Source organism: Alosa alosa, chromosome 3 (assembly GCF_017589495.1).
Source record: "Alosa alosa isolate M-15738 ecotype Scorff River chromosome 3, AALO_Geno_1.1, whole genome shotgun sequence".
Lineage (NCBI taxonomy): Eukaryota > Metazoa > Chordata > Actinopteri > Clupeiformes > Clupeidae > Alosa > Alosa alosa.
This window is the reverse complement of record NC_063191.1, coordinates 1,051,945-1,064,730: the sequence shown is the minus strand read 5'-3', so window position 1 is coordinate 1,064,730 and position 12,786 is coordinate 1,051,945. Positions and strand designations below refer to the sequence as shown.

Sequence of the window (12,786 nt, the reverse complement as noted above, 5' to 3'; positions counted from 1 at the left end):
TCAAAGCCCATGAGTGGAATGGTGGACCTTTGAGAAGAGCATTTACCACACACGGCAACCCTGCGCCTGCAGTGATGCTGAAACACACACACACACACACACACACATTTATTTACCACACACTGCTTAACCACAACGTCTGCAGTGATGCTGAAACACACACACACACACGCACGCACATACACACACACACACACACACACACACACACACACATGCACATACATACACACAGACAAAGACACACAGACACACACACACACACACACACAAATACACACACACAGACACACACACAAATACATTTACCATGTGTCATTATTACTTCGTCTTGTCGTGCGTATTTTCGTCTTGTCGCGTGCATCGTCGCGTGTGTTTCGTCTTGTGCGTCGTGGCATTATTTTCGTCTTGTGTGCCGTCGTGGTATTACTTTCGTCTTGTCGCGTCGCGTGCGTCGCGTATTGCCGTCTTGTCGCGTCGCGTATTACTTTCGTCTTGTGTGTGATGGCGTCGTGTGTATTACTCGTCTTGTCGCGTCGCGTGCGTATTACTGCGTCTTGTAGATGCGTCGCGTGTGCACAAATCTTATGCGTAAGCGTGCGTGCGTGCGTATTACTCGTCTTGTGCGTGCGTGCGTGCGTATTGCACAAATAGCAATAGCGTGCGTATTACCGTGCTTGTGCGTGCGTATTACCGTCATGTGCATCGTCTGCGTATTACTCGTCTTGTGCGTGCGTATTACTCGTCTTGTGCGTGCGTATTACTCGTCTTGTGCGTGCGTGCGTATTACTCGTCTTGTGCGTGCGTATTACTCGTCTTGTGCGTGCGTATTTTCGTCTTTATGCGGCGGCGTGCGTGCGTATTACTAAATGCTTGTCGCGATGCGTGCGTGCTTGCGTATTACTCGTCTTGTGCGTGCGTATTACTCGTCTTGTGCGTGCGTATTACTCGTCTTGTGCGTGCGTGCGTGCGTGCGTATTACTCGTCTTGTGCGTGCGTATTACTCGTCTTGTGCGTGCGTGCGTGCGTCGTATTACTCGTCTTGTGCGTGCGTGCGTGCGTATTACTCGTCTTGTGCGTGCGTGTGTGCGTATTACTCGTCTTGTGCGTGCGTGCGTATTACTCGTCTTGTGTGTGCGTGTTAATCGTCTTGTGCGTGCGTGCATATTACTCGTCTTCTGCGTGCGTATTACTCGTCTTGTGCGTGCGTGCGTATTACTCGTCTTGTGCGTGCGTGCGTGCGTATTACTCGTCTTGTGCGTGCGTGCGTATTACTCGTCTTGTGCGTGCGTATTACTCGTCTTGTGCGTGCGTATTACTCGTCTTGTGCGTGCGTATTACTCGTCTTGTGCGTGCGTGCATATTACTCGTCTTGTGCGTGCGTATTACTCATCTTGCGTGTGCGTATTACTCGTCTTGTGCGTTCGTGCGTATTACTCGTCTTGTGCGTGCGTGCGTGCGTGCGTATTACTCGTCTTGTGCGTGCGTGCGTATTACTGGTATTTGTGATGCGTATTACTGCGTCTTGTCGATGCGTGCGTATTTTCGTCTTGTCGCGTGCGTGCGTATTTTCGTCTTGTCGATGCGTATTACTCATCTTGTCGCGTCGCGTATTACTCGTCTTGCGTTAGATGTATTACTGCGTCTTATTAATGCGATGCGTGCGTATTACTGCGTGTTGTCGCATTATTGTGCATTATTTTCGTGTTGTCGTGCGTACCGTCTTGTCGTCATTATTACTGCGTGCGTACTGCGTCGCGTATTACCGTCTTGTGCCTGCGTCGCGTATTACCGTCTTGTGCGTCGTATTACTGCGTCTTGTGCGTGCGTCGCTTCGTCGTAATGCGTGCGTATTTTCGTCTTGTCGCGTGCATTATTACTTTCGTCTTGTGCGTGCGTATTACTCGTCTTGTGCGTGCGTGCGTATTACTCGTCTTGTGCGTGCGTGCGTGCGTATTTTCGTCTTGTCGTCGTCGTCGTATTTTCGTCTTGTCGTCGTTATTACTTTCGTCTTGTGTAGCATATTAATCGTCTTGTCGTCGTGCATACTGCGTCTTCTGCGTGCGTATTACTTCGTCTTGTCGATGCGTGCGTATTACCGTCTTGTCGATGCGTGCATCGTATTTTCGTCTTGTCGCGTCGCGATGCGTACTCGTCTTGTCGGTAGTGCGTCGCGTATTATAGTCTTGTGCGTCGCGTATTTTCGTCTTGTCGTCGCGTATTAATGCGTCTTGATAGTGCGTGCATATTACTCGTCTTGTCGTCGTATTACTCATCTTGTGTCGTATTTTCGTCTTGTCGCGTTAGATGCGTATTACTGCGTCTTGTGTGTATTAGCATTACTGCGTCTTGTGCGTTGATGCGTATTCGTCTTGATGGCGATGCGTGCGTCGTATTATTTTCGTCTTATTAGCGTTAGATGCGTATTACCGTCTTGTGTTGATGCGTATTACTCGTTATTAGCGTTAGATGGCGTATTATTTCGTCTTGTCGCGATGCGTGCGTCGCGTGTCGTCTTGTCGATGCGTCATTATTTTCGTGTTGTCGTCGTATTACTCGTCTTGTCGCGTCGTCGTATTACTCGTCTTGTGCGTGCGTGCATATTACTCGTCTTGTGCGTGCGTATTACTCATCTTGTCGTTAATTAGTATTTTCAAATCGTCGCGTTAGATGCGTATTACTCGTCTTGTCGTCGTCGTCGTCATTATTACTTCGTGTTGTCGCGTTATTGTCGTATTACTTTCGTGTTGTCGTCGTGTTACTGCGTCTTGTCGTCGCATTATTACTTTCGTCTTGATAGATAGATGCGTATTACTTTCGTCTTGTCGATGCGTATTACTTCGTCATGGTGCGTACGTATTGCTAGATCGCGATAGTGATGGCGATGGCGTGCGTGTGCTAGATCTTTATGTATTGTGCGTGTTACTGGAGTCGATGGCGATTAGTTAACTGCGTTATTGCTCTAGATCAGCGATGATGGAGTATTATAGATGTTGATAGTCGTTATTACTTCGTCTTGTGCGTTGATGGTATTTTCTTGTCGATGGCGTCGATGGTGTTACTGCGTCTTGATGGCGATGATGCGTATTACGTGTTTATTAACGTCATTATTTTCGTCTTGTCGCGTCGTCGTATTACCTTTCGTCTTGATGGCGTCGTGCATATTTTCGTCTTGTCGTCAGTATTACTCATCTTGTCGTCGTGTTATAGTCTTGTCGCGTTCGTCGTATTACTTCGTCTTGTCGTCGTCGCGTCGCGTCGTCGTATTTCGTGTTGTGCGTTAATGCGTTATTACTGCGTGTTGTCGTCGTATTATTCGATCTTTGTGCGTCGCGTATTACTGGAGTCTTGTGCCTGCGTCGTTATTACTCGTCTTGTCGTCGTGTTACTGGAATCTTGTCGATAGTGTTACTTCGTCAATATTGCGGCGATGCGTATTACTCGTCTTGATAGTGCGTATTACTCGTCTTGTCGTCATTATTACTTTCGTCTTGTCGTCGTGATAGATGCGTATTACTTTCGTCTTGATAGCGTCGTCGCGTCGCGTGTCGTCAGCGATAGCGTCGTCGCGATGTTATTATAGATAATGGTCATTTTCGTCTTGTGTATATTAATCGTCTTATGCGTCGTGCATATTTTCGTCTTCTGCGTGCGTATTACTTTCGTCTTGTGCGTCGCGTGCGTATTACTAGATCTTGTCGATGCGTGCATCGTATTACTCGTCTTGTCGCGTCGTCGCGTATTACTCGTCTTGTCATTGAGTCGTCGCGATATTACTCGTCTTGTCTTTCGTATTTTCGTCTTGTCGTCGTATTAATCGTCTTATTAGATGTGATTGCATATTTTCGTCTTGTCGTCGTATTACTCATCTTGTGTCGTCTTATTAGCGTTAGATGCATTATTACTTCGTCTTATTATTGTCGCGTATTACTTTCGTCTTGTCGCGTTAGATGCGGTATTCGTCTTGTCGTCGCGTCGCGTCGCGTATTATACTCGTCTTATCGTTGATGCGTGTCCTACCGTCTTATTATTGATGCGTATTACTCGTCTTGTCGTTAGATGCGTATTACTTTCGTCTTGATAGCGTCGTCGTCGCGTATTACCGTCTTGTCGTCGTCGTTAATTACTTTCGTGTTGTCGTCGTATTACTGCGTCTTGTCGTCGCGTGCGTATTACTTTCGTCTTGTCGCGATGCGTGCATATTACTTTCGTCTTGTCGCGTGCGTATTACTCATCTTGTGCGTGTCGCATTATTACTTTCGTCTTGTCGTTAGATGGCATTATTACCGTCTTGTCGTCGTCGTCGTCATTATTACTTTCGATGTTGTGTATTGATAGCATTACTTTCGTGTTGTCGTCGTATTATAGATCTTGATAGTGCGTATTACTTTCGTCTTGTCGCGTCGTCATTTTCGTCTTGATAGTGCATTATTACCGTAAAGCCGCGTGCATGCATATACTCTGAAGAATCTTGTCGATGGTGGCGTATTACTCGTCTTGTGCGTGTGTGCGTATTACTCGTCTTGTGCGTGCGTGCTTGCGTATTACCGTCTTGTCGTGTATTACTGCGTCTTGTCGCGTCATTATTTTCGTCTTGTGGCCGTGATGCGTATTACTGCGTGCATAGATGCGTGCGTATTACTCATCTTGTCGTCGTGCTGTCTTATTATTATTAGTAGGTAGTATTTTTCGTCTTGTCGTCGTCTGTTACTGCGTCTTGTCGCGTGCGTATTGCACAAATACTTGTGCATGCGTCGTCGTATTACTCGTCTTGTGCGTGCGTATTACTCGTCTTGTGTGTGCGTGCGTATTACTCGTCTTGTGCGTGCGTATTAGTCAAAGTCAAAGTCTAAGTCACCTTTGTATCGAATTTTGTACATGTCAAGACATACAAAATCCGAGAATTAGTTTCCTACTATCCTCTATCCTACTATCCTCGTCTTGATAGCGATGCGTCGCGTATTATAGTCTTATTAGCGATGCGTGCGTATTACTTCGTCTTGTGCGTCATTATTACTTTCGTCTTGCGTGCATGTATTATTACTTTCGTCTTGTCGCGTCGCATTCATTATTACTTTCGTCTTGTCGTCGTCGCAATTACCGTCTTGTCGTGGTATTACTTTCGTCTTGTCGCGTCGCGTATTACTCGTCTTGTCGATGCGTATTGCGATAGCGATAGATGCGTGCGTCGCGTATTACTTTCGTCTTGTCGTCGCGTATTTTCGTCCTTTATGCGTCGCGTGCATCGTCGCGTATTTTCGTCTTATTAACGTCGCGATGGCGATGCGTATTACTTTCGTCCAATGCGTGCGTCGCGTATTACTTTCGTCTTATGCGTCGCGTCATATTACTCTAGATGTAATGGCGTCGTATTACTTTCGTCTTGTCGCATTATTACTTTCGTCTTGTCGTCGCATTATTTTCGTCTTGTCGTCGCATTATAGCTTGTGTTGTGCATCGTCGTCGCGTATTACGCGAATCTTGTTATTGATAGATGCGTATTATTTCGTCTTATTAATGCGTCATTATAGATCTTGTCGTCGCGTATTACTGCGTCAATGCGTCGTCGCGTATTACTGCGTCTTGTCGTGCGTGCGTATTACTGCGTCGTAGATGCGTATTACTTTCGTCTTTATTATTGTCGCGTCGCGTATTTTCGTCTTGTCGTCGTTACTTTCGTCTTGTCGTCGCGTATTACTGCGTCTTGATAGCGTCGTCATTATTACTTTCGTCGCCGCGATGCGTATTGCTAGATGCTTGATAGATGCGTCGCGTCGTCGTATTTCGTATTATCGTCGCGTATTAGTCAAGAATCAAAGTCTAAGTCTGCTTTATTGTCAATTTCTGTACATGTCCAAGACGCCTGAGGGTAAATTGCGTTTCCTACTATCCGCGGTGGAGACAAGACATATTTTACCAATTGGGTCCACATACAAACTTAACATTCAAGTAAACAACATAAAATATAAAAAGTAAAATAGAAGGCACATGCAATGAAGAAATAGAGCAGCAAAATTTGGTAGAAATTGTGCAATTGTGTGCATACGATGAGCAGTCAATATAATAGTGCAAAGTCAGGCCAATAAATGGCTGAGAGGTAGTTTTGTTTTGACCTAAGTGGCACGAAGTAATAGTGGTGCAAGTTATGTAAGAGCAGCAGAAGTGTGTTCCGGTGTTTAGGACGGACAAACGGTTGCAGAGTGTACAAATTGAATTGAAGTGCAAGGCAGCCATTTTGGGTCTAAAAGTCAGGATGTTATGTAGCTGAGGGTGGAGGGAGAGAGAGTTCAGGATCTAACAGCCTGGTGTGTATGAAGCTGTTGGTGAGGTCTGCAATTCTGTACCTCTTCCAGAGAGTAAGATCAAACAAATTGTGGTAGGGTGACTTGCATCACTCACAATTTTGGTGTATGGTGAGGTGGGAGGTGTAAATGTCCTTCAGGGAGGGAAAGCACCAATAATCCTTCAGCTGTGTTCACTGGCAGCTGCAGGGCTTTCCTGTTGTATTCAGTGCAGCTTCCGCCCCACACAGCTGATACAGCTGGAGAGGATGCTCTCAATGGTGCCTCGGTAGAATGTGATCATGATGGCTGGTGGAGCACTTGCTGCTGGAACTCGCCAGGAAGTACGAAGCGGCGTAGGCTTTCTTAGCCAGTGATGCAGTGTTGGTGAGAAGTTAGGAGAGGTCTTCACTGATGTGCACCCCAGGAATTTGGTACTGCTCACTCTCCACGGCACGTGGTGGTCAGTGGCAGGTGTTGGGGTGCGACTCTCTGAGGAAGTCAACAACAATCTCCTTAGTCTTGCTGGCGTTCAGCAGGAGGTTGCTGTCACCACGCACGTGGTCAGAAGGTAGGCACCTCAACCTGTATTAGTCTCGTGCAGCCCTTGGTGATGAGACCCACCAAGTGCATGTCGTCAGCAAATTTCACTATGTGGGACTGTTGCTGTAGGTTGGAGTGCAGTTATCGTCAGCGGGGTGAAGAGCGGACTGAGCACACAGCCTTGGGGCCCGTGCTCAGTGTGATGCTGCTTGAGATATTAATTTGCTTATACTACTTGGAGCCTCTGACAGAGGAAGTCCAGTAGCCAGTTGCAGAGAGGTAGGTACTGAGTCCCAGTTTGTCAAGTTTGCAGATGAGTTGTTGTGGTATTATGGTGTTGAATGCAGAACTGAAGTCTATAAACAGCAATCTCACATATGAGTCTCTTCCAGGTAGTGAGGGCTGGGTGGAGGGCAGGCCAGGTGCATCCTCTGTGGGCCGTTTGGCTCGGTATGCAAACTGGAAGGGGGTCCAGGAATTAGAGAATGGATTTGATGTGTGACATGACAAGCGGCTCAAAGCACTTCATGATGATGGGTGTCAGTGCAGGCATTTCCAGTCATTGAAGCAGGATGGAGCAGTTTTCTTGGCACAGGTATGATGGTGGTAGCTTTGAAACATGATGGGGCGATGGCTTGCTTCAGGGAAGTGTTAAAGATGTCTGTGAGGAACATCCTTAAGCTCCCTCAGCATGATCCTTCGAAAGCATACGACCTGGGATGTTGTCTGGGCCTGCTGCCTTCTGGTGTTGATAGCACCAAGTGTCCTCTTCAGCTGTCGGCAAGGAGGCACAGGGCTGCCTAGTGTGGAGGAAGGGTCTTCTGTGGGCAAGTGCTGTTTGTGCTTCAAAGCGAGCAAAGCGGTTCAGATTGTTGAGCAGAGGATGTTGCTCTCACAGCTCTGTGGCGGGCTTGTAAGTGTCTGTGATGGCCTGAATGCCCTGCCACTTAGGCTTTATGCGTTCCTGCTGTCTTTGAAGTGGGTGGTTATCTTGTGGGTGTATTCCTTTTTGCTTCCTTGATGCCACGCAGGACGGAGTTGTCGCTGTTCTCATGCCAGCATCCCCAGCTCTGTAGGCTTTGTCTCTGGCCCTCAGCAGCCTGAGGACATCCCCTGTCAGCCATGGCTTCCAGTTAGCGAGTGATGATGTCTTTTGTGTGTTTGATGTCCAAGATGGCGGCGCGTGCACACACAGCGACCTCGCTCTGTCCCAACTTGAGCGGTGTTTGTTAAGTTTAAAAGTGTTTGTCGAAAGTTTTACGTGTTAGGTCTCGTCTTACTCACGATGCGTACTACAGAGTACAGCAGGCGATTTTTAATTGACATCTGCAAAAGCAAGTTTTGCAGCGTTCTGAACTTTGCAACAGAGCTAAAGGAACTGGGACTACTCCGGCCTGCAACAACACGGACCTGCTACTCCTCCCGGAAAGCGTCGAGGCGGTGTGTGAGGAAGCAGAAGAGGGGCAGCGGAGGTGTCGGGCCAGGCTAGCGGCCAGCCTTCGCCCAGCCGCCACCATCCATTCTCTAGCAAATGTACGATCACTGGACAACAAAATGGATTACATACGACTGCTGAGATCGAACGGTTAGTAAGTAACTGCTGTGTGCTTCGTATTCACTGAGACTTGGTTAAATGACAACATTCAGGACTCTGCTGTACAACTGGAGCAGCTAGCATGTGCTATCGAGAGCAGACGGGCCATTGTAAGGTGGAAAATCACGAGGAGAATCTGTGTTTTACATCCGTGGCCGAATGGTGCCGGAACACTGTAGTAGTATGCAAACACTGCTCACCACTGGCCGAGGTTTATGATCATAAAGTGCGTCCTTTTTACCTGCCAAGAAATTACTGCGATTCTGCTGAGTAGCAGTATACATCCCTTCTACCAACAATAACAGCGATAGGAGTGCGGCTCTTAGTGAACTGTACCAGGCTATCAGTGAACAACAGGCGGCACACAGGCAGTTTCACCATCTTAGCTGGAGATTTTAACCATGCAGACCTTAAAACTGTTTTCCAAAGCTACACCAGCATGTTGATTTTCCAACAAGAGGAGACAACATCCTGGACCTGGTCTACACTACACACAAAGGAGCATACAAAGCCACCCCCTCCCCCACATTGGACTTTCTGACCATATCACTGTTATGCTAATGCCCGCGCCACAGACAAAGAGTGAAAACAAACAAGCGGTTCGCAGAAAGGTAAAAGTGTGGCCTGGGGAGCCTCTGATGCTCTTCAAGACTGCTTTGACACAACAGACTGGAAATGTTTAAGCAGGCAGCCACTTACAACAATCAGACAGACATGAGAGAATTACACAGACACTGTAACCTCTTACATCACCAAGTGCATTGTTATTGCTGACCCACACAAAAGACATCATCACTCGGGCTAACTGGCTCGTATTACTCGTCTTGTGCGTGCGTGCGTGCGTATTACTCGTCTTGTCGCGTCGTCATTATTACTGCGTCTTGTCGCGTGCGATGCGTCGTCGCGTCGCGTATTACTTTCGTCTTGTGTTGTCGTATTACTCGTCTTGTCGTCGCGATGCGTGCTGATGTGTGCGATGGCGTCGCGTATTACCATCTGTAGAGCCCGATCTTCTTGCTGTCCCACATCTGTTTGAAGTTCCAGAAGAAAGGCTGCTCACACTTCTGACACGAGTCACTGTCCAACCACTCAGGAGTCTACACACACACACACACACACACACACGGTCACTGTCTAATCACTCAGGAGTCTACACACACACACACACACACACACACACACACGGGTCACTGTCTAATCACTCAGGAGTCTACACACACACATCCAAGGTCCAAAACCATTTTATTTGACCAATATGCTAGCCTATCTCATTAATCAATGTTAGATTTGACTAGGTTAATTAAGAGTTAGATTACGCCCCAGATGCAGTTGATGGATTAGCCTTTATAACTGTGTCAACACAAGACTGAGGAAATAGATCAAACAGAAAGTTGTACATAGCCTTGCCTAAAAGATGACGAATGGAAATAACATAGCCTTGCCTAAAAGAGGACGAATGGAAATAACATAGCCTTGCCTAAAAGAGTATGAATGGAAATAACATATCCTAGCCTTTAGCCTAGCCTAAAAGAGGACAAATGGAAATAAATAACATAGACAAGGATTAATGCTCGAAACGTAGTAGCCTAACTGAGTAGCCTAGCTAGCTAAATGAAGCAGTAGGCTGGTCTAGAGTAGCTTCCCTCTGATGCACAGCTGAGTAGCCTAGCTAGCTAAATGAAGCAGTAGCTTCCCTCTGATGCACGGCTGAGTAGCCTAGCTAGCTAAATGAAGCAGTAGGCTAATCTAGAGTAGTGTCACTCCCCGATGTGAGAATTAAGCTACCCGGATGTGAGTCGGCGCATCGTCACTTTGCTACTGGAGCTACCTGTGCTGTTAGCCACAGAATAATGACATTAGCCTACACAGCAGTAATGTATTATTTAGCGTAAGGCATCACATTTTCGCGGCATGATCTCTAATGTCAGTTCTAGATTAAAGGCTGAAGTAGCCTGCTAGCGAGACTTCTAATATCAATAAAAATTGACCTACATAGCGAAGTTTGTTCACTGCTGGCAAAGTAAGTAAGCAATCAAGCACAACAAAGGCTGTCACTTGAATGGCGTTTGCTAGCGTTAACAATCAAACAATCTCAGATAGCTAAAGCGTTTTTGAAACAGAAAAGTGAATTATTTTATGGATTTCAATTCGGATCCCTTGGCGTTATGCGTAAAACCCTATTAATCTGAGCATCGTGACTCACACATCCGGTGCTTGACTCACATCGGGGAGTGTCACCAGCTTCCCTCTGATGCACGGCTGAGTAGCCTAGCTAGCTAAAGGAAGCAGTAGCTTCCCTCTGATGCACGGCTGAGTAGCCTGGCTAGCTAAATGAAGCAGTAGGCTTCATACATATTAATACAAATTATAAAAACAAACAAAAAAGCATAAAAACAGGTAGGCCTATGTGTGTGTTTCACACCAAATAAAAATATTTTCCTCTCATAACTTTTTTAATCCTGGCAATAGGCGTCAGGGATAAGAAAGCAACACCATTGGATTTTTGTATCAAAATTTCAAAAGGCTTGAAAGTGGTCAGAGATAAAGTCCTACTGTAAATGTAAAAATCTTTGAGTATAAACAAAAGTTTTAATTTGCCACTGGATGGCAAACACTTCAAATTATGCACCTTTCAGTAAATACTGGATGAACATATTTGAGCAGGTTTACTTTCTTTTTTGCCATATAACCCACATAACAAATGAACAGGAAAACACCTAAGATGTAGGCCAATACCAACAATAGTAAACTATTACTGGCCTATATACACAAGGCCTACAATAAACCTGGTCAAATCAGTTCATATCGAGGGTGACTTTGTAGTTCTTCAGAGCCCTTTTTCTACTAGCCCTGCTGTCTGTACCACGTCCATCACGGACACTATCATCACAATTACCACTGCAACCTCCGAGCTATGGTCGAAATAAGCATGGTAGCCTATGCTTAGTGGAAACCGTTGTATACACGCAAAGACGCACCTCCATTCACAGACGCACCGTGATTATCACTGTCAATAGAAGATTGATCATGTGAACCTTTTTCAACATTTGGTGTAGGCCTATTTCTGCTTCAATTTGTGCAAAACTATGGCCTGCATCGCGTCATTACAAATGCACGTCTTCGTGTTTCTCGCGTGTAATACAAGTATTTCCTAAAAACTTTGTGCAGCGATTTTGGGTTTGAATCAAGCTCTGGATGTCTAGCAAATAGTGGAGGAGAGTACAAATGAGATTTGTCACCGTGCTTGGATCTATCGTCTATTTTAATCAGTATAGTTGTTTTGTCGCAATTAAAAATACCCTCAAGGGCGGATTACATTATTATTTTTGACATGCATTCGGCGGGCGAGGTGGGCCGGACTGTGGGCAGATCTATTGGGCGGAGTTTGAAACCCTGGTCTAGGTAACTTCCCTCTGATGCCGCATTCTAAACAAAGGTAGAGAACCTTAACTCAACTTCATCGCCCTAAAACAAAAGGAAACAACCGTAACTTGGGAGTTATAGCCTGTTGCCTTGGTTTCCTTAAACTTTGTGAGTTAATATTAATATAATCCTTACATTTTTCGAAAAAACAACCAAATTGACACATGATAAAGGTCTTGAATATACCAAAAATGACAAAAACTAATTTTCGATCAAAGTTACAGCCTTTTGTCTTCGCACGGCAGTATAGGTATATAGTTTAATGTATGTTGATAAATAGTTTAATAGTATAATAATAATAATAGATAGTTTAATGTATGTATGTTGATGTTGATAAATAGTTTATGGATGAATGAATGGTTTGAAGTGGATGGATGAGAGACAGTTGGATGGAAGGTGCCTTGTATTCTTGTTGAATAGAGAGAAACGCAGAGAGAAATGGAGCCCAGTTGAGCAGGTGGCAGTTGGAACAGGTGCAAATCAATGTTAACGACCCTTTATGATGTCATAATGCCCAATAGAAAGTCAATGGGAAAAATAAGCTTGAATTCTGCTAATATCTCAAAATGTACAAAGTTCACAAAAATGAAAAATACATTGCTCACGAGTCCTTTAGCAGACCTAACTATGAGCATATATGTGTGTGTGTGTGTGTGTGTGTGTGTGTGTGTGTGTGTGTGTGTGTGTACCTCTTGTCGGTCCACCTCCATGTCCCAGATGACGATGCCTCCATCAGATCCACAGGAGATGAGCTGCCGTGTGTGTGGAGCATAGCATAGACCCTGCACCTTATCACTGCACACACACACACACACACACACACACACACACACACACACACACACAGGAGATGAGCTGCCGTAGCATAGACCCTGCACCTTATCACTGCACACACACACACACACACACACAGGAGATGAGCTGCCGTAGCATAGACCCTGCACC

The 12,786-nt window shown here is 45.8% G+C and overlaps 1 protein-coding gene across 1 annotated transcript in view; it reads right to left on the bottom strand.

The window, feature by feature from the left end:
- The window catches only part of wdfy2 (WD repeat and FYVE domain containing 2), a 49,409-nt gene that overhangs the window by 6,790 nt on the left and 29,833 nt on the right, over positions 1-12,786 (bottom strand). The window contains 2 exon segments of the mRNA XM_048239419.1: positions 9,424-9,515; positions 12,531-12,636. Coding sequence (XP_048095376.1) covers positions 9,424-9,515; positions 12,531-12,636 — 198 coding nt within the window.